This window comes from Plectropomus leopardus, chromosome 4 (genome assembly GCF_026936395.1).
Source record: "Plectropomus leopardus strain MGB_pleo_1.0 chromosome 4, ASM2693639v1, whole genome shotgun sequence".
In the NCBI taxonomy this organism is placed as follows: Eukaryota; Metazoa; Chordata; class Actinopteri; order Perciformes; family Serranidae; genus Plectropomus; species Plectropomus leopardus.
In genome coordinates, this window is record NC_142179.1 from 39,242,467 (window position 1) to 39,264,866 (window position 22,400).

The 22,400-nt window shown below is 39.3% G+C and overlaps 1 protein-coding gene across 6 annotated transcripts in view; it reads left to right on the forward strand.

Moving 5' to 3' along the window:
• Positions 1-736: 736 nt before the first annotated feature.
• LOC121944795 (TNF receptor-associated factor 2-like) overlaps positions 737-22,400 on the forward strand; it is a 48,429-nt gene continuing 26,765 nt past the window's right edge. The window contains exons 1-6 of one of the 6 annotated variants that reach the window (XM_088077258.1): positions 13,121-13,149; positions 17,255-18,133; positions 18,219-18,425; positions 18,691-18,756; positions 19,627-19,689; positions 21,985-22,148. In XM_088077258.1, the coding sequence (XP_087933384.1) occupies positions 18,290-18,425; positions 18,691-18,756; positions 19,627-19,689; positions 21,985-22,148 (429 nt within the window). In that variant the 5' untranslated portion in view covers positions 13,121-13,149; positions 17,255-18,133; positions 18,219-18,289. The other 5 variants (XM_088077256.1, XM_088077257.1, XM_088077259.1 and 2 more) reach the window with 5 other exon arrangements.

The following is a 22,400-nucleotide window of genomic DNA, read 5'->3' on the forward strand; positions in this document are numbered from 1 at the left end:
GGAAATAAAGTGGCAAACATCTATCCAGAAACTGTTTGAAAAAAGGCAAGACCAAAACAAGTGAAAGATATCTTCAGGGCATTCTGAACAGCAAGAGCAATTAGTGTCAACACAATTCTTAAACCGCTGTAAAAAGAATATTTTACATGGATAAATTTTGTGAATTAATTTGAAAGATACTTCTTTAATTTTATTATTGATCGTGTATTTGGTTGGTAAAATCCAGATCTTTCCCCAATCAAGATTTGGTAATAAGTTATTCCAATAAGTAATTACATAGGGGAGAGACAATGTCCCTTTGAAACAAAGCACGTACAGCGCGATTGCTGCTGCGTGTCGCCGAAAAACAAACCCTTCGAGCTCAGTTGGGTCTATAGGCAAAAGAGCTGGGGGGACACATTCCAAATCTTGAAAAAATAATCAATAAATAAAATTCAATACAAATGTAGTGACGTGAAACATGTTTTTGCAGAAGGTCACATCAGAAGTTTGTGAAAGTAGATGAATAATATGTGAAAAGAGTGATGACCACTGAATCATTTTAAAGAACATCAGAGAGTTTAGAGAGTTTTGCGTATAGTCAGTCGAAACATTTTCTTTTTTTTGTTAATACTTTTCTGTTTGTGCTGTTTGCTGTGAGAGAATCTGCCTCTCTCTGTCCTTGATTGGGGCTGGCGCATGGGGGCTGGCGACGCCCAGCGGCATGCGGAAGAACTTCAACCTGAAGTGAGCAGCATCCTCAGCTGTCACATCCATCACATGGAGACGCCTGTTCTTAGCCTGTGAATACCAGATATCGTTACGCGTGCTTACCATAAGCAGGTATACGTATTTCAATACAGTGTAAAAGAGAAATGGGTCGTTGCCGGCGAGTACATCTAAAATTGCATTCAGCTGTGTTTGCAGTGTTGAACACACCCCGCTGAGCACCTCGGTATTGTTCGAGGGGAATAATGGCTGCACAGGAGCCGTCTCCACCATCTTCCCTGGAAGGGAACAAACCAGGCTTCCCTAAGAAAATTTTGGCCAACAACCTCGAAGACAAGCACTTTTGCAATGCGTGCCAGAAAGTTTTAAGGAGGCCTTTACAAGCTCAGTGTGGTCACCGCTTTTGTTACTTCTGTTTCAACAAAATAGTGAGGTGAGTGGTGTCATGGTTGCTACTAAGCTAGCTAGCACTAGCGGTGTAACGTTAGCCTGTTTGAGCTATCGGGGCTCGTTACCAACCCTGCTTCAAATATCTGCCAGTTCGACACTACTCTGCGTATTCTTACAGATAACGCTTTACGGCTACAAACACAAGTTACGATGTATAGTTTGCAAAGACCCAGAGTGAAATTCGCGTACAGATGATTTACCACTTACTTCTAGATCCTAATAAAACCTCAGTTTGTGTGTCGGGTCGGGTCGGCTAGGCGTCCCGGTGCTGTGCGACTCCGAGCAGGCATTAGTGGTTGTCTGAGAGTTGAACCTCACAGTGTATTACATCAAACTCTTATTTGGTTCGTATTTATGCCGAACTTCGTAGAGGCTCCGGTAATTATTAAAACTGTAAGATATAATCTATTCAGTTTGTATCTATTTTAGAAAGGCGAGTCAACATTAAACTGTGCATTTTGTGATCGGAGTTTAGGATGACCTTTTCCACAATGTATTGATAACGTGACCTGACAAGGGTCCACCCTGTTCTACTAAGTACACTTTTCAGTGTACAGTGTATCTGTTACAAAGACAGCAATAGGAAAAGAAAGGCGACTAAGTTGTTTTACTGGTTACATACACGAAAAACTCCACATATAATATTTTTTATATTGGAACCAAGGGAGAATTGAGACGGCAAGCTTGATTGTGAAATCACTGATTTTTCATTCTTACAGTGCGCGCGCGCGTGTGTGTGTATGTGTCATTTTCATTTTCAGTATAAGTCTTTATTTTTGGTGCACTTAAGACAAGAGTAGAGTTTGCTGCCATTAGAGCTGTCATTAGACTTTTCCTGTGTGTGATCATTGTTAAGCACGTTCTTTATCGGTAACCCTGCTGGAAACAAAAACTGTCAATTTGCAGATTTTATAGTTGCATAATTACCGTGAAGTTAATTACCGTGTCACAGTTTATGGTAATCAATCAGTGTAGTGCTCTAAGTGATGAAAATGACTACCATATGTAAATTAAATAAATAAACCAACAGAAGCTCCTCAGGTCAGGTGAAGTCTATATAGCCAATAAATCTGGCTTCTTCAGTGCAAATCCAGTTGTGCTGACTCTTTAATCTCTACGCCATTATCAGAAACCTGGTTTGTTGTAAAATTTATAAAATATGACTACCAGAGTAGGCCCTGCAATTTGCTCTGTCTCTCTCTTGTAGAGGATCCCTCTGTTGAATATAGACATGATTATGTTAGTTTATGTAATGCTTGACGGAACGTGACAAACTTGAGCAGCATTTGGATGGTACTGATGATAATATCAAGCATCTTTATTGTCTGATACATGGTATATTGTGGTTGAATATTGGCTCAGTATCTATACTAATGAAAAGTGTCATTTTCTTCCCTTCAAGTTCTGGACCACAGAAATGCAGTGCTTGCATCAAAGAAGACTTGTTTGAGGAGCCCACCTCCATTCTAAAGCAAGGCGGTGTAAGTGCATATTTTACCCTACATTGCATTTTTTTTCATCACAGTATCATCAAATACTGCATTAGTATGCATTTAGAATGTTTGTTAACATCATGACAAGTCTTTCATAAGGAGTAAAGTTCAGCCTGGTTTGGTTTCTCTGGTTTGCAGATGATGGGAGCCAAAATGTTTCTAGATGTAAACACCCTGTAGAGTTAGCACTATGATAGTCAGAGTGTTGGAGTATCAAGTCAACACACCTAATTCTTTGACTCTGTAATTGTAGGCAATGTAGACAGTACTATAAGACGACCTTCACACTGAACAGCACAAATCACTTCGAATCGTATCTTTTCAAATTAGATTTGGGCCACTTTCATATATGGTTCTAAATCAGATCTGTATCTGATTTTTTGACATGCAATCTCAGTATGAACAGCTATGCAACCCGTATTGGGCTTTGACTTTTATGTCACTCTAGATCGACATCCTTCTATAAAATGAAGAAAACTCAGTCTGTCTGTGCAGTCTGTCTGTCTGTCCATTTTTCTCCTTAATATGTTGAGGAAATTGCACATTCGCATTGGGAATTGCCATAGGCCGAGACTGACAAAGCCCTTTTTGTCATTCACCCACTGCCTGTGCCTGTTTTGTATAAAAATACTTCAGAAATAACGTTCACTTGCTTCAACTTCTGCCTGTGGAGTCAGTTGGTGTAAACATGGGCAGTGCCACTCTATTAATGCAACCCCCATCGTGGTCGAAGGTGGAATTGCAGCTTGAATGGCGGAAATTTTTTTTTTCCATTCTTTCACAGTGGTTAAAATCAATCTGAAATTTCACATAGAGGAGACTGGCAAAGCCTTTTGTATCAGTCACATGCTGCCCATATCTTTTTTGTGGTATTTTGTTCCTCTTGGCATATGGGCCACATCAGGGCCATGATCAGTTCACAATAGAGTCTGATATTGGCCACATTTTAAACGATAATGTGAACAGCTACATGATAAAAAATTGATCTAGAAAAACATCTGAATTGAGCACTAAGGCTTGCAGTGTGAACGTAGTGTAATCCTGTGTCCCGAGAACGACCACACGCGGTGGAGAAATTTGAGCCAGGAGAGGGAAGTATTCTGATGCTCAGTAAAGTGGGTGTTTGTAACACTACCCTACAGACTGTGATTGGAGACACAAGCCGACAACAACCTCTGCTTCTCCATGCAGGCTTTCCCTGACAATGCAGCTCGGAGAGAAGTGGAGGCATTGGCAGCTGTCTGTCCCAATGAAGGATGCACGTGGACGGGAACTATCAAAGAATTTGAGGTGTGCACGAATGCAAAGCAGGCGTGGAAATTAGTGCCTGCTCTCAGTCAAATGTTGTTAAATTGTGACCGTGGCTGGTCGAGTTGTCTGCTCTTCGAGCCTCTGCTCCACCAAAACCCTTTGTACTATCATTAAGCCGGTGTCTGCCAATGATCACATGTTGTTTGAAGTTCTACATTTTCCAACATTACTGGTCAAAAAGTTGAAGCCATTAGCAAGTTTTCCTGTTAGTGTAATTGATTTGAAGTTCTGTACAGTAACATTGCTGCTATAACAATTTGCATTTTAAATCATGGGGTTCACAAGATTAGCATTTTAATTATGTCAAAGTCCTAATCCTCATGCCCCATGTTGGATACTGTTTCTGGTCAAAATGAGGGCTGTCAGTGCGATGCGATTTAAATTTGTACATAACACATTCATTTTTTAAATCATGCTAATTGGCTAACATTCCTGTCTTTCAGAGGCTGTACCGGGCTGAGTAGTAGCAGTTACAGGGATGATACTGGTATCATATGAAAGTAGAAAATCTGAAGTGGTACTAACCATGTCATGATAGCTTCTCAGGAAGTGGGCTGAACAATGCTCAAGAGTAAGGTTAAACTTATTTAGTTATCTGAATGAAAAATGGGTTCTCTGGGTACCTGCAAATCTCTTGTCCCCAGACATTCCCACTTAATACTAGTCCCATGCAGTTAGGGGCAAAAACCATGTTGTTTTTTTGCATGCAGTATAAATATGTTATTTTGGCCTGTTGTATTTGAATATTTTTTGCATAATTCTGCATATTGGGTTCCCTAAACAGTCTTGAAATTGCTGCCACCTGAGCACAGCTGCAGCTAATCAGACTGATAACAGCGGGCAACCACATCGCCAAAGCCGGGAAAGCACTATTTTGGAGTGTGTGAATCTCCACAGCTCTGTGGATGAAACTAAATTGAAGAAGTTAACTTAGAGAGCTGCTGAATGGATGAAAACTGACTAATGATGCACGATAATGATGATTTCAACCGATAACCGATAATTTCCAGCGTCTCTTGGCTGACAAAACACCAATAACCAATCATTTCTTTTTGTTTGTTTTCATTACCTGAGGGTACGAAAGGCTGAGCTGTTGGGAGTACAGATGAATTAAACATTATATCTCTGGCCTAACCAAATATAACTGACTTCACTGCAGTTAACACAACAACTGACTCTTAAAATGGACATTTTGTTTTCAAATGAAATGCTCTGACAATCTGTCAAATCAGAGTAACAGTAAATTGTACTCCATAAAAATGTAAAAGCTTTTATACAACCAAAAACCTATGGCTGCTTAGTCTGCAGATAAAAGGCTGTGACTTCTAGAATATTTTGTGTTTTGATGATAAAAACAATGGATACATCAAGATAAAGAACAGATCTTGAGCTTTCATACACAAAAAAAACATTTAATTCTAGGTTTTTCTGATCTTTTTTGATCAACATCTGAATTTGTGCATTTTCATCAAAAAGACAACATTTCAGACAAAAAGCTGGAAAAATCACATTTTTGTAAAAGTCATTTTCAAGAGCAAAAGTAATGCCAAAAATAATGTCTGTTTGAGTTATAGTGTAACTATAGAGTGGAACATTCCCCAAAATGTCAGGAAGTACCATAGCTACTGAACAGTCCCTAAGTAACGGTTTGTTGTGATCTCTTTACATGTTGTTCTGCTTGTTGTTGGAAGGAATCAAACATCAGATATACATCAGATTCTTTCAGCATAACTGAGCTGGAAACTCACTACACCTGAACTCAAAACTATGTTAGAATTTGGATTTTGCACTCGTTAAAGTAAAAGGGGCGCCATTCTCCATTCAGGAGAAAAGTAAATTTAAATTATAACAGTTTCAAAACATGTTCTCACTTTAATCAATCTCACAATCTGTACCGTTTATCCTGTATACATAGATCTTGTTTCTTTCATGAAATAATATCCACAAACAACGACTTGCCGATAAATGAAACCTTTTTATTTGATAAAATGGTGACTAAATAGAGTAGGGAATATGGCATATAAATTAAGTTAAGGAAATGAAAGGGAACCAAAGTAATGTAGCTATATTCATGTGATGTATATGATAAATTATGGATGATAGTGGGTAGAAATATGTGACTATATAGAGCATGGATGCGCACTGAACAATAAATTAGAATTTAGAAATTTTGCCTGCTTTTGCTAACTTGAATCAACTTTTCTGGGGAGGTCCAGGTTGTCGCTTCGGTCCAGTGGAGGGCTGCTATGCGTCTTCCAAACTAGGTGACCCACTGAAAGGTGGCAGCGGCCGGGCAGGTTAAGTCAGTGTGCAGCGGTCTTTTACTGGCCTCGACATAAGAGTCAAGTCATTTGAATGTCTAAACATCCTGTTGTGTACTAGATGAGACCTCAAAAAACACCCATCTCTCATGGAATCTTGAGCTGGAAAGTGTCAAGTGCTGACACTTTTTTTGTGTTTTTTTTGTGGCTTAAAAGCAGAATCTGTTTGCAGATGTCTACAGGGAGTCTAAATAAAGTTAATTTAAAACCCTCTGTTCAGTTCTTTGGGTTCATAAAACAGTTTGTCTTGACGTGTCTCCCACTTGCATAGAGAAAGTTGAGCTCTGGAGTTTTCCCAGGGGGAAAATGAAAAGACCACGCCAAGGCAGTCGACTACACAGCGGGGTTCAGTTTTTTTTAAAACCATGCTGTTGAGAGGATCTTAAACGCTGCTAAATAGTGATAAAGTCAGCAAGTTAGTTGTCCGCTCCTCCCGTCACCCTGGGACCTGACATCATCTTGTTTGTTTGTTTTTGGATGTGGAAATGTTTTTTTATTGCACAGCATCCGTAACAGTATCCCCTACACTACAGTGAATACACTGATTGACGGAAAATCTCATCAGTGGCGGGGAAAAAAAAGAAAAGAAACAATGGGGTAAACCCTGCTGCTGACTGATGATTTGTTTTGGACTGATCTAGCAGGCGCAGCAGTTTGACACGCAGCATAATGCCGTGTGTGTAGTACTGGCGGAGCGAAACCATGGGCAAAATAGGTGAAATCAAAGCAATTTATGCTTATTATTACCAGTTCTATTTATTGGCCAAAAATGTTTTTATCGGAATTATCCTTCATTATGCTTGAATTATGCTTCATGTTTAAAGTGTTCATGTGGTGCAAGACACAGGATGGCCTTTGTTGTGAAGCACAGGCCCCCCGGTGTACTTGTTTGACCGTGATTGTTAATTTTAAAAAAATATGAGTGCGACAGTTTTAAATATTGCAGCTAGTGATAGAAGAGTGAGGAGCCGCCACAATGAGCTGTTAGATGAAGTCTGCAAACCACTAACTCTTTAGCAACATAACCAGCTCCTTTCACTGAGTGCCGCTGTTGTGTGTAAACCTATTCATCAGGGGCGTCATGTACAAAAGGTCTGATGCACAAAAATTTGGAATACACCCTCTTCCATGCTCACGTTCAGATGTATCAAGAGTGAAATGACTGTGGAAATGTGTGGTACTTCACGCAAACTTCATGGCTGGTGTACACACGTTTCTACTGCTTTTGATTCGTTGGTGACACTTAGAGGTGATGTTGGGAAACTGTTAATAATGTCAAAACAATGACTCCTCTGAGTGATGTGCACATCAGAGACACACTGATGAACTTTTAACACATCCACCTGTAATTAGATGTGTGGCTATAAAAGCATGCGCAAAATGGCAGCTTTAGCATCATTAGAAGATATTGCAAATGGCGCAATGTGAAGAGAACGCATATTTAGAGACCGAGAGAATTTTATGGGCACATGGTGACAACTGGCTCATCAGCTGCTTTAGGTTTCCAAGGGCAATCCTTTTGGAACTGTGCGGAACATAACATTTAACAATATTTGACATTACATTCATAAATAAACAATACATACATTTGAACGTGTTTATTGGTGTCAAATATGTCAAAGAAAGCAGAAGACAAACTGGAGTATTTACACATATATCCATCCAATATAAAAACAAAACATAAAATGAAAATTAATAAAATTCAAATGGCTCATTTAGACTACATTATCCAGGGTATGACCACTGTAACTGTTCGCAACAAAAAATTGTTCAAGGATTCAAGAATTAATTATTGACATACAATACAGGATTGCACAATGAAATATAGTTGTACCCCCTCATGCTGTATCAAAAATAGAATATAAACTAAAACAGAACAAATTTTGTAAAAGTAGCACTAAGAAACTAAAGGGAAAAGCATATTAAATTTATATATTTTTTTTAATACTGGAAACTGGAGCTAAAGGTAGTGGTATGTTTTTTTTTTTTTAAAGATAATTTTTTTGGCATTTTTGCCTTTATTAGATAGGACAGGAGATTGCTAGCATGAAAGGGGGAGAGAGAGGGGATTTAGTTACTCTGCAGTATAAAAATAGTCACTGAGCAACAAAATAGTGTTTTCCCGTGCTAATGTTTTTGGTTTAATATTAGTACTGCATTGTACTGTTGTGCTCATTCTAACTATACTGTTAGATAGTTTTATCTGTAGCATTATCTTCATATTCTCTTAGATTATCTTATGTTTATTGCGTTGCTGTCCTGTCTGAAAAAAAACAGCCCTGTTTTCAGCTTTGTGATGATGTATCTTCTAACCGATCTAAGAGGGTTTTGAAAGAGTTTACTTAACTTAAGAGGGAGGAGAACAACCGTGGTGTTGCTTTCATTGTGTGAGCACTTTGTGTTACAATCTTCTTGTATGAAAAGTGCTATGCAAATAAAGTCTGATTGATTGATTTACTAAACTGTTCTAAGAGTAAAAGAGTATTTGGCCCCAAATTACACGTCTCATACGAGTCCAATCCTGAAGACATTATAATGACAATTAGGTGTCATAGTCATTATGAATTGTTCAAGTTTTTCATTTTTTTTGTCGGTCATTCACAGGCCAACCATGAGGGAAACTGTGACTTCATGATCATCTTGTGTCCCTCCTGCAAAGAGCTGATGAGAGCCAATGAGCAGGAGCGCCACAACGAGAGAGAATGTCCAGAGAGGACCCTCAACTGCAAGTACTGCAAAGAACCCTTCCTGTTAAAGAACATCAAGGTCAGACTTCTCTGTTTCACTGTCAACCATAAGTCTTCAGAGCTGTTTTTTCAGGGATACATTGTATGTTAATATTGTAACATAAAACTTGCAGGCCTGTTTAGTAGCGGTGATACGATCCATCGATCTGCAACGATATATTGATTAAATGAGCAATGATCACGTATCATTGAATCACAGTGTAAACATCTATCCATAGCATCCTCTTTCAGATGCGCCTTTATTTTGAAATTTTGTGTCACCGTCAAACAGTGTCAGGCAGATGATGGCAAGCAGATGAGAGAGAGACGATGAAGAGAACATTATTTACTTGGGAATAAATCATCAGTGTGGAAATATTTTGTTTTCGGAGAAACTGTGCGTCAACAGAAAGAGCACATGTCATATGTAAACAAAAGCCTTACTCATGAAACATCACTTCCCCGACAGGTATGTCACTTCGCTAACTTCATGCAGCAACATTAGCTGCTCAGTGTCAAAAATGTTAAGCTGAAAAGACATGTGTGCAGGCTGAAACTCATTCGTGCTGTTCTGTCGGGACATGCGGTGACCATTGGTGAGTGAGAGAAAGCATAAATAATTCATTCAAATTGTCAGTTGTGGTCCAGGAAAAGTCTGCTAGCTGCTAAGCTATTTTCTGCAATGTAAAATGCCATAGGCTTATGCAAATAGTGTTAGCGTGTTCTATATGTGGGGGAAACATGAACGAGGGTTGTTTTGTCTATGAACTCGACAGTTATTATTGAGCTGAGTTTTATACTTAAGTTAAAAGATCTTGTTGTTGATCCACATTTTGAGGATGTTGGGAGAAGTTTGTCTTCAAGTCAGGCAGCCCTAAAGATTTAGGAAAAACATCCTGGTTTGGGTTAAAATAAAACAGTTTTTTCCAAAAAGTGCCCAGAATTAACCAGTTTTAATTATTTCCAATTATTAAGGCCCAAGCACCGACCGCAGGCTGTTGCAAAGGCGATTGAAACTGATGGAAGTATTATTATGCTTATTAATTACTTTTTTACTTATCATATTTTACGTCATCTCCATGAGCTCCTCTTAGAGATTTTATTAGACTGACTTCAAATCTGGTGGGTACCACCAAAAGATGACTGACATCAAAAGTTATCCAAGCTTGAGTTTTGATCACACTGTGTGGGTGTTGCCGGGCACACAACTTCGATGTCTTGCCGTGAAACAGGAAGTTGTTGTAACCCGGCCATACATTGTCCAATCTGCCCCAAACTTCTCATGTGGCAAATATTGTATTGTTGTGCAAAGTATCGATATAATATCATAAAAAAACAGTGATTTAGATGTTATTAAATGTCTGATAAGATATTCCATGCTCAGCACACTAATAGACTTTACTGGAGCATTCAGCCACATCTCATGGTCATCCTCACAAAATCCCTCTTATTCCATTTGTCATAGAATGATGGAAGTAGAGAACTCTGGTCATGTGACAACCTCCAGTTGTCCACTGACTCTTGTGGTGTGTAGCAAATGCTAGTTGAACACCCTGTTGTGTTTGTTGTACTCTGCAAAGCACTGCCTTCTGTATTGTAAATAAAAAAAAACAAAACTGTATATAACATTGCTACTGACACACCCGCAAGAGAAAATGTACCTCAAAGCCAGTTACACATAGTTTTGCACCATTTTGTCGGCCAACCTGGAAAGCGTTGTTAGATTGAACACGTCCTGTCTTCAGGGTTTGAGTTTACTGCTGACTACTGCTGATCATTTGAAAACCCTTGCAAAAATTTTTAATCATTGACATGGTACCCAGTGTCCAAAATTAATTTTTCGACTAACTGGCCAAGGTGGCTGATTTCTGATGAAGAAATCTATCGGCCAGGCATTTCCTTTTTCGTTTCACATGTACATTTGTCTCAGTAAATTATTTGAGATAATGAATTATGTTAAAGAAGAGGCCAGAGCAAAATCTGAAGCAAAATTAATTAAATGTATTGAACAACTGATCAACACAGACAGCTTCAGCATGTGAATGCTTTTATGAGTTTACTCTGGTAAGCTGTGATGTGCTGTTCATGTCTAGGGCTTTTATTGAGAAAAGTAAGAACGGAGGAAGTGGAGCTAATGTGCTGATGCTGTCAATGTGGGATGCAAAAAAAGAGTTGGTTTAAACTACGGGGCATCTGTCTTAATATCTCATAGCCTCCTTAAGTATGCATGCAATGCTATTTTGCAGCAGACCAGTGGCAAGTGTGTGTGTGTGTGTGTGTGTGTGTGTGTGTGTGTGTGTGTGTGTGTGTGTGTGTGTGTGAGTGTGTGTGTGTGTGTGTGTGTGTGTGTGTGTGTGTGTGTGTGTGTGTGTGTGTGAGAGAGAGAGAGACAGAGAGACAGCACAGGAGCAGTGAGCAGCAGAGCTATGCACCCCTAAATGACACCAGAACGCTGGAGAGACTCTCAACAGAGTTTATTACACAATGATTTTGGTACATTTACCCCCAGTGCGGCTGGAAACCTTCCGAGATATACTCACCAAACGGAAACTCTACCCATATTGAGTGCTTGTCGGCTGTTAATTTAGGACCCTGATTGTACTTCTTGGCCACTATTGTAAGAGGAGTTCACAAAAGCCCCTACTACAAACAGCTGTTGTCATGTGTTGCACACGACAGAGGTTTTCAAACTATGAGGCAGAAGTGAGACAGAAGAGAGAGGGGGACAGATGTTAGGCAAAAATAATGTGAGTTGAAAGGGAAAGGTGCATAGCAGTGGTGTAAAAGAAAAAAACAAAGTTAGTTTTTGTAGTTTGGCTGCTTACTTGGCACACATTTAGACAACAAGTCAACACCTGTAGCAGTGGCCGTGACACCCATGTCATGGAGGAGATTAAGGTTCTTTAAAACTTAAGCACCTGCTTGCCAAAGTTTGCTTAAAAAATGACAGAGGATATCATTATTTCTTATTTCTTTTACTAAAAAAGATACTCTTACTACTGACACTGGGTGCACTGGAAACAGAAGCTGCAAGCCCAAGCTGTGGCCCATGGAAGTTTTTTTTCCTGGGATGGCAATGGAAAGTTCAGGCCCCCAACTAATGTCATCGGGTGCCCAATGTTGGCGCTCCGCCAAAGCCTTATTTCATCAGTCACCCCTTTTGGTCCTTCCTTTAGTGAGAATAAATAACTAACTTGTTGATATCATGATTGAACGTCACAGAGGGAGCTGCAGGGACAGGAGACTGTCCACTTTTGGAAGTCAGGATTAGCATTAAATTTGTTTGACAGACATCAGACAAAAAGATGACACCTACCTCACTGGATGCTAGCCAACTATAGTTATATCTAAGAGTAAGGGGCTGTACACATGCCGGACCCAAACCCAGGCCACTGCAGAGGCCTCGGCCATATGGGGCGCACACTTTACCAGATGAGCTAGAGGTCACCCTGTTGCCTTTATTTTTTAAATGACAGGTATAAAATGAAAGGAGGAGAGAGTGGATGACATGCAGCAAATGGGTAAAGGGTGGGGTCAAACCTGCAAGGACGTAGCCTGTGTGCATGGGGTGCCCACTCTACCAGGTGAGCAACTGGGCACCCTGAGCATCTTTTTTTCAGTACATGCCCTGAGATAAACAGTGTTCAACTTTTGGAAAACAGCAATGCACTCCGCATGTCATGTGAAGAAGAACAACCAGTCACAGCTGACAGATGTTGCTCTTCCTTCATAACTATCAGTAGCAGAAGTTGATCATTTCAATACAGGGTTAACCTAAATTTATCCCAGTGCGTTCTCCAGATGGTGAAAGACTCGGCATGTGTCCAGTCCCTAAGTGGTTTGGTTTCTTAGCTATAAGGTTAAGAAAACATTGGGCAGATGCTTTAGTGAGGGAAATTAGCCAGGTATAGGCATTTATTAAAATGCTGTTTTCTTTCAGAAACTATTACCTGAGGGATACGTTCATTTGGTGTGTTCCTATGAGGAGACAGCAGAGTCTCAGCTAGGGCACAGATTAAATTGAGAATTACCTCAGAAGAGGAACTTCACAAGTGGCTGGAGGACTTCCAGGTCTCCTCTGGGCAGACATGGAGGAAATCTAAAACATATCCAAATGCTGGACGTTACAACGCCTACAGGGTAAGTTTCCCCATTTTGTTACAAGTCGATATATGCTCAAGCCAGTTATTTGTTATAGCTTAGTATAAACAGATATAAATGACATTTTATAAATAAATCCAGCCTACTTGAGACTGTGCTGTGTCCACAAAAAGGCATATTTTCATACAAGTTAAAGTATAAACATGATCTGATAACAGTGGGGATGCGTTTAGATGCTTTACGGAAGCAAAAGTACTTGTACAACCCTGTTAAAATACTCTTTTACATTTTAAAGTCCTGCATTGAAAATGTTAAGTCAAAGTGTAATCGGGAAAATGTACGTGAAATATTACGAGTACTCTTTTCAAAGTACCCTTCCTCTCCTCAGCTCTGTTGAAGTGCTTGTGTTGAACACTTGCTAATGTTAGTTAAGAAAGAGTCTGCTAACATCACTAAACCACCATAACCCACCACATCTTAGAGTCCACACATGTTGTGTCTCTGTTGTCATCTGTTTTGTGTGCAAATATTTTAATTTGTAACTAACTAGTAACAAAATCTGTCATATAATTGTAATTAAGTAAAAGGTACAATATTCTCCTCTGAGGTGTAGTTTTGTACTAAGTTCAGTACCTGAGTGCTTTGTTACATTCTACCCCTGCCTGATAATGACCCAAAGTGATAAAACGAGATCAAAAATAAGAGGTTCTCGTCAGACCTGGGAAACATATTTCAGCATTAAACAGGTTATAATATAGTAGTACATTAGAAAAGTTGACTGCTTGATTATTGTTTTCCCCTGTGAACAGTGCCCCTAAAAAAGCTGAAACGTGCAGCCAGTTTGTTAAAATGTACATTAACTGCAAGTCTATTTTTGTATCTTAGGTGGATTTATGGTGTCAGTACAATACCTTTCCCAAAGCAATTGGCAAAAAAAAACAAAAATACATCATGTGGTGCCACAATGTACTTGGTGCTGAAACGGCACACACACAGTCAAGACAGGAAGTCAAGGTAATTAATTAAAAGAGCACTTTATTTATCCCCTGGCATATATTACCATCATAGCAGCCATACACATTAAAAATACAAAAAACATAATATTAATGAACTGTTCAGGATCCTAACAAAGAATGTACTTAAAGAATGCATTCTTTAGAGATGCATTACTGTCTAACTGAGGGTGGTTTTTAAAATAAAAGACTGGCACACCGAAGAAGACTTAGTCTGTCATTTCAGATGCTCTTCTTCACAAGTGTATTATACATAGTGTGAGAATAGTTTTTCCATAACAACTTTAAGATCCTGTCCTCCTTACCAGTGACACTGGAGCACTGAATGGTTTCTAACACTTGGAAAGATTGTCAAGTGTTGTGATTACCAATGGATTATTCTGTTGGTAAAGTAAAGTAAAGATGGCTACCTATTGAACATCAGTCTCAGACATGAGCACAACCACCAACTGTCATGTGCTGACACTGTGTGAGAGCAAGATGTCTCAGGCGAGACTATTATCAAATTGAAGATGCTCTTAGAGAGAGGCCACTCCCCTTCCTCTGCACTGGACATGATTAAATATGACCTGAAGGTGCAGGAGGGGGAAAATGACATTCATGCTGCTGGAGACCGCTCACTTATTCCTGACCTTCAGTTTTGTTCCAGGTTAGAAACTTACTGAAATACAGTAATTTTAAAATCAGATATGCATAGATAGAGTCCTATTCCCTTTCTAAGTCTGAATTCAAGGATAAATGCAGTCAAAGTGAATGCTCTCCCTCAACTACCATACATTTTAGGGACTCTACCGGTGGAGGTAAATTAATCAGGGCATGGGACAAATGTATTTCTCTGTTTGGTGAGGAAAGTAACCAAGGATCCAATTTAATGTCTTACAATTAGCAAAAGAAAGAGGAGGAAAAGCATTAGATTGTAATAGAAATTATTTCTATATTTAACAGCTAACACCACCATTATATGTGTCCTATTTGGAGGCTAGGGCCAAATGGAAAGAATAACTATTTGGAATGACTACTAATTTTCCTCTACAGGCCACAGTTGCTGACAGAAGGTTGCAGCCCAATTGGATGAGATTAACTATTCAGGTGGTGTGTGCCCAACCTAGCTGAGGTTACTGAGATTTACAAACTCCCACAACACCCACTAAAACACATACGTTTATTGACCACCTTTCGTTTTGCATCAACTCTGCACATTGTGTGGCAGAATTCAACTTATGAATGGTAAATGGACCTGCATGTGTAATCTTCTTATCTTTCAACCACTTTAAGTGCTTTGACACTACCAGACATTCACACACTGGTGACCGAGGCTACCAAAGAAGGTGCCATCTGCTTACACCCAATGGAACAGCCATCGTGAGCTATTTGGGGGTCAGTATTTTCTCCAAGCACACTTTGACATGTGGACTGGTGGAGTTGGGAATCCAACCACTCATCTTCCACTTAGTGAAAGACCCACTTTATGTCCTGAGCCACAGCCGACCCTGAATAACTGCCAATAACTGTATTGCAGTTCTTTGATCAAGCGTAGCTTTCCACTACTGCTATGGTTAGGCTTGCATGCTCTAGTAAGCTACTTGACTCAGTGACCAGTGGCTATGGTTGGGTACCACAGAGGAAAATTTTGTGCTTACTGCAAAGACAGTCTGCAAGCATTTGGTGACACATTGCTGAAGTAGATTGTGCGCTGGTAGCAGGTTAAAAATGAATTTACCAAGAAGTGGTGCCTCACAGATAAAGGGATGAGGAGAGATTGACAGTACAGTAAGCTGCAGTGTTTGCTGCAGGAGCTGAACAATCAGGCAGAGGTGTAGGAGGTATTTTGATCCTTTACTGTGGTAAGAGTACTAATAATGCCACTGTATAAATAGTCCACAACAGTGAAAGCCCTGCATTCAAAACCTTAAGTAGTGATTGTACAGTAAAATGTTCCCTGCTGTCAGTGTTTTTTTATTCTAACTGGTGTTTTTGGATTAATCTCTTAGCTGCATTTACACATCTGTTACAGTTAACTGCTGTACGTGTTTAAGGTTGTGCTTATTGAACTCCTTATAAAAGGTTGGATAGATTAATCTACAGCACAATCATCATATTCTATAAAATCATCATATGTTTGTAGTGTGGCTGACCTGTGAAAAGCATATGCCAATAAAAAGTCAGAAAGAAACAGTTCTGTTTGCAGCTGATCCAAGAGGGTTTTTAGAGTTTATTAAGATTAAGAACAAATGAAATTTTCTCAACAAAAAGGATCACAATGATTATTATGGTATTCAAGACTCAGATACCTGTAAACTCTTTACCAAGGCCACCTTTTTTGTGAAACAGAAGGGGCACAGCTGCCACAGACCCCTTTGGCAGCAACTAAAACATTCACTACAAAATGGCTAAATCCATTACCAGCTACTTTGGAAGATTTTTATGTGATCATTTATGAAATATTTAAAATGTAAAAGAAGATTTACTTTTTACAGATCCAAAAAGACAAGTTCAGTCAAATTTGGAATAAGTGGACTGAACTTATAACCCCAGTGTGCGCAGACTTTGTATGACTCCAATAATGTTTGATGCTCCTTTCCTCTTCCTGATTGGAGTAGTTACATTTTAAATTAAGTGTGGGATAGTCATGTGTATGAAAGCTAAACACAAAAATTGCTGACTGGTTGAAGTACAAGTACACATTGCTATGTAGGTTGTATACTTGTCGGTATGTGTGTGAATATAGATGTATATTTACCTGTATACATGGATATATATATACTCCTGGAAGTGAAGGTACTGCCCACAACTATTGGCTTTTAAATACCTCTTTCTATGCATATGCACATATACATGTATAGAAAAAACAGGAAAAGGGTTTCATGTATAAATATCAGATTTTGGTATCAGTTTTTTGTATACCCTGAGATTACCTTCTCCCAACAAAAAAATGAAGTGGAGAATTGCAGTGTTTGAAAATCGTAATATAAACATTTATCTATATCACATTTACTAAATGCAGCTGGCTATTAAATGAAAGTTATCATTATTATTAGTAGCTCTACAGCTAGACTGTATACAGTACTGTAAAATACCTAAAGTATCTGTCATCCTGCCTTACGTGTTTCTTTCTTTCTTCCTTTTTTCAGGCTTTACTACAAGCTTTTCCACACAAATTATAGCTCACCGTCTGTGAGAAGATGCTGATAGATCTCGAGGACAGACTAGACCAGTACAACATGGTGCGAGGGGATACGTGTGCAAAAATGGGTAAAACTGATGACGGTCATGTGGTCATTTCCATATGTACCCCAGTCATGGGAGTGAGTAAAGACATCATCTTGGTAGATTCACCAGCAAACTGTGGCCGCCAGAATTACCCCAAACTTGTCCTTCTCACCCACTCCACTCCTGGAGGATTGCCACTGGGGGTGCTCATAATGACGTCCGAGGCCCAGTCCACCATTAGTTGTGGACTTGCACTCCTGCAGACCCTTTTCCCCAGTGGTAGTTTTTTTTGATGGGAACAGCCTCAAGTCATCGAGACGAAAGATTGCAGATCTTTACGGCAGGCCCTCCATGCAGTTTTCCCTAAAGCCAGGCTGCTCCTGTGCATGTGCCACCAATTACAGACTATGCGAAGATGGGTGTGGAGTGCACACAATAATGTGGCTAAGCAATATACTATAATTATCTTTCTACATGCTATTACTGTCTCCAACCTTACTGAATGTCCCAGACTAATGTTCTGTTATAATGATTACAGGTGTATTGGAGACATGAGGAGCGGGCCAACTGTCTTCACAATGATCTTTCAACAACAGGGCACAATGCCTACAAGTTTGTGGAGAGTGCTCTGAAAGTGGTGAAGGAGAAGGTCCTCCACAGGTTGAAGGAAAACAATGCTACTAAGTTGGTAGATTTTATTACCACCAGGATGGAGACCTAAAAACAACAGTATGGCTCTTGTTGCCAGATTACAGTGTGGCCTTCATGGAAATTATGTGGAATGTGACAAGATTGCACAGGTTTGGAGTGTATTTTAGTCTGTGTATTGTAATATTTTCTAATTATGAAGAAAAATGAATTACATTGTTTGCATTAATTTTACAGGTAGACCAGAACCAGTGTGTGGTTTCAAGCGCAACATCTGAATTACAGCACAATGTCAATATAGCGACTGGATGCTGCACGTGTGCAGAGTCACTGGTACACTATGCAAACATCAGAGTGCAGTTTTGAAGCAGTCTGGTCAGCATGAGAGCTTTCCACACATCAGCACACCTCAGATGAGAAGACTCTACAGTGAGACTGGAACTGGTGAGTTATGTTGGATGCAGGTTATTGCAGCCATTTGATATTTTTGTATTACTGCAGTGATTGATATTATCTACTTGACCATCCTTCTGCAAACACATGCACCAATCCCATGTGAGTTACTTAGAAGAACTCTGTAGGTATCAGAAAGTGAGAATCCAATAATATTAATGGTATGACACATTATGGTAGTTTATGGGTTCCATGTGAGAAGACAATAAATATTCTATTCTATTCCACTTCCACTTTATCCTTTTCTGTATACAAGATCTAGACAGGGCTCAGGAAGAGAGCATGAATGAGGGTCCTTCAGCTACCAAATCTAGCACCTCAGGTCAGTGAAAAAGCATTGAAAGTACATTAAATAATATCCTTAATTAGGGGTGGGTGTGGGTGATATATCAAATGTACTTGATGTATCGCAGCTTGTTCCACGTGCTATGTATAAAATGACTATCGTGAACATCAAGGATAAATTGTCCTGTCGTTTTAATAAGCCAACAGCATTTAGGTTCCCTCTCTCTCTCTCTCTCTCTCTCTCTCTCGCTCACTCACTCACGCACACCTCTCTCTCACACACATACACACACACAAACAGAGCAGGGCTTTTGCAGAATTCCACACTGTGACTATTATGTCACTTTTTGTGACCATGGGGCACCAGGGCAACTGGGAAATATTAGTAATATATGAACTGGAGAGCTATTGGTTTGTTGCTTGCTCACAGTGAATGAATCCTCCTCCACAGCAAAAACATCAACACTTCCGGCCTGAGATGAATGCGGTCCTTCAAAATTCAAGCACCATGGGTCTCGCTCTGATTTTTTTAGTTTAAGAAGTACTTTTTCATTATTAGAGTACTTAAACTTACTTATAACTGTATTTTCTTATAAGCTATTTTAACAATGGTGTATTCATTTTTTTTTATTTCACAGTAGCTACTTCATTTAACTTTATTGTAAATGCAGTTCATCCAATTTTTTTGTTAACATTAGTTTAAAGGACATTAAAATATGTTATGATATATATTGCGTATCGTGATAAAAACTTAAATGATATTTTGAAGCCATATCACCCAGCCCTATCCTTAAAGCAGCATGAGTTGATGTGGATGGCATGGCAGAGGATATACTGAAGCTTTCTATAAATAATAAAAAAAATCTCTATCTCTGTCCCTTCTCTCTCTCTCCCTCTTTCATTCCAGGTGATGAAGGTGTTTTGCCAGAGGCAGGTGTCTGCACCAATGTCAATGCCAGTCCTGGACAAGGTAAAATCATTTAAACTCCTTTCACACCGACAGATGTTGGATATTAGCAGCTGTTAAAAATCTGCTCATTCAGACTGACTAAACTGGGGCACAGGCACTACCTGCTGATAAGGGTAGTAGAGCTTTTTGACCTACGTCAGTAGGCACTGTTGCTTGTTTTAGCAATAACCCAAAGGCCTTTCATCATTTGCCTTTGGTCTGAAATTGGTTATAGTGATAGTACTTTTTGCATGTTTGGAAATTTCAGCATGGCAAATAATACAGATAAAATCTTATTGATTGTTATTGCACAATAAAAAAGTACTGAAGACAAAACTTTAGCATCAAACCAGAAGTGCAAAAAGCAGTCAAGTGCAGAGTAATGTACATATGTGTACAGGTAATGTATAATAAATTGTAATGGGCAGATATGAGTATTACAGATAATGCACAAAGCAGAAGTTAACTTGCTTTCAAATTGTATTCAGAGGCTGTTTAAAGTTAGAGAGATCCTGTATGATTGTTTTAATGCCTCTGTGGTTGTAGGCATTACGTATTCAGATTGTCTGTCCGTCTATCTGTCCCTCCCACTCTTGTGAACGCAATATCTCAAGAAAACCTTGAGATGTCTTCTTGAACTCAACAATGATCTTGTGAGTTTTTAGTGTTCAAAGGTCAAGGTTACTCTGATCTTGCCTGTCTCATTCTTGTGAACGTGATATCTCAAGATGGCATTGAGGGAATGTCCTCAAATTTGGCACAAACATCCTATTGGACTCATATGATGAGTCAACTGATTCAATTTTGTTGGTCAAAGGTCAGTGTGAACTCACAAAACAAGCTTTTGGCCAGAACTCAAGAATTCATACTCTTGATTATCACAAAATGCCACACCTATATCTAATAAAAGGTCAACCTTACTGTGTCCACATTATGTTCACTTCTGGCTCTAGAAAAACCAAGATGGCTTTGGCCGAAATACTGAACTCAAGGCTTTTATGTAGTCCACAAACCAGTGGGTGACATCACGGCAGCTACGTCGATTATTCTTACAATCTGGTGAAGCGTCTGTGTTCTTGAATATGTGGCTTTGCAGCAGTATCCATATTTAAAGCAATTTTCTCTGTCATGAATACATGGGATGGACAGACAGAACTTGACTGGTTGGTGGAGGCATAAAACTGCAGTTTTAGTTTGTGTATTACCTAGATGCAGTGGTGATAAACTAGAACGTTTTTGAGAAGTAAGAATGGAAGGTGGAATAAGCTCAGGTTTCAGTCTACACATTGTTATGCCTCTGCTCCAGTGATGGCTGAGGCCAGAGACATTATGTTTTTGGGTTGTCCATCCGTAGGTCCCATTCTTGCGAACACGATATCTCAAGAATGCCTTGAGGGAATTTCTGCATATTTAGCTCAAAGGAAAAAAGGGTTGAATAAGTGCACATCCATAACACGCGGAGACCCACACAAAGTACAAGCAAAAACAGAGAAAGGTCCGCACACTTTACCTCCCCTTGCAGCTTTTATTGAGCTACTCACAAGTGATGTTTAGAGCTAACAGCTTTTCTTCAGACTTATGTTATATATATGTTTAGCTCAAACATCCAGCTGGAGACATTTGGTCAGATACTGAAATTGGTGATGCTGATCTCAGGTGTCCACCTTGAAACTGTGCTGATTGTAAAGATCTTCTGTGTTTTTAGGTGGAAGATGTGTGTGAAGCATCCATGTTTTTACAGACATGGATGTAAACTGTAGCTACAACTTGACTGGTGTGCAGGGGCATAACTGCGTGGCGGTATATTTCTAGTTGGTCTGTATTTTTTGTTTTTCCTTTAAATTTAATGCCCTGTTTTTAATTACTCTTTATTATGTGTGTTTATTTTGGAAAATTGTTAACAAGCCCTGGAATAAATTATAACTATACTATAATATAGCTTACTACACTAAATATGCTAAGGTATCGGTAAGTATGAGCATGTGCAGCAGTTACAGTGTGCAGTACAGGTATACGTTTAAAAGTAATGCTATTAGTGGACATTATGTACAGTATAAACAGCTGGAGGTATGATATGAATACAGTATATACACTATAGGTCAGATATCTACAATATGGACAGTAGTATAAATATGCATCGGTATGTGAAAGTGTAAATTGTGCAGCTAAGTTTATGTGCAGTAGGGCGCCAGCAGCCGGTGAGGCAGAGACAAGAGAGGAACCGTGTTAAAAATATGACTGTTACGAACTTGATCTGCCAGAATTTTAGATCTACTGTCATCAGTTTTATTTTTTTTGTGTGTGTTTTACCTTAAGGCCCATCTGGAGAGCACCTTGGGGAGATGATTCAGCAGCTCTGCAAAAGTCTCACAAATAAACTCAAACAACGCCCCCAAACCTTTGCAGGACCCATTTGCACCTTTCTGGAAACCTACAGCAAAATGAATGATAGCTCCCTCACATCAGCTTTGTATTGCTTGGTAAGGTGCCACAGATGACATCAAAAAATCTCCATTTCTCAAAAACGATTGGTATAAAACCAACAGCTATTGCTCAAAGAAAAGCAACACTAAAGGGAAGATGTGCAGTGATATCCAGGCCACCTCCCAAGTGCTCAAAGAAGGAGCTGCTGTTTTAAAAAACAGCATCACAGGGGAAGTGCACCTTATTCCATATGAAATTATGTTAAGAAGGACACATCTCTGGGTGGTAATCACTGGCGCAACTGCAGT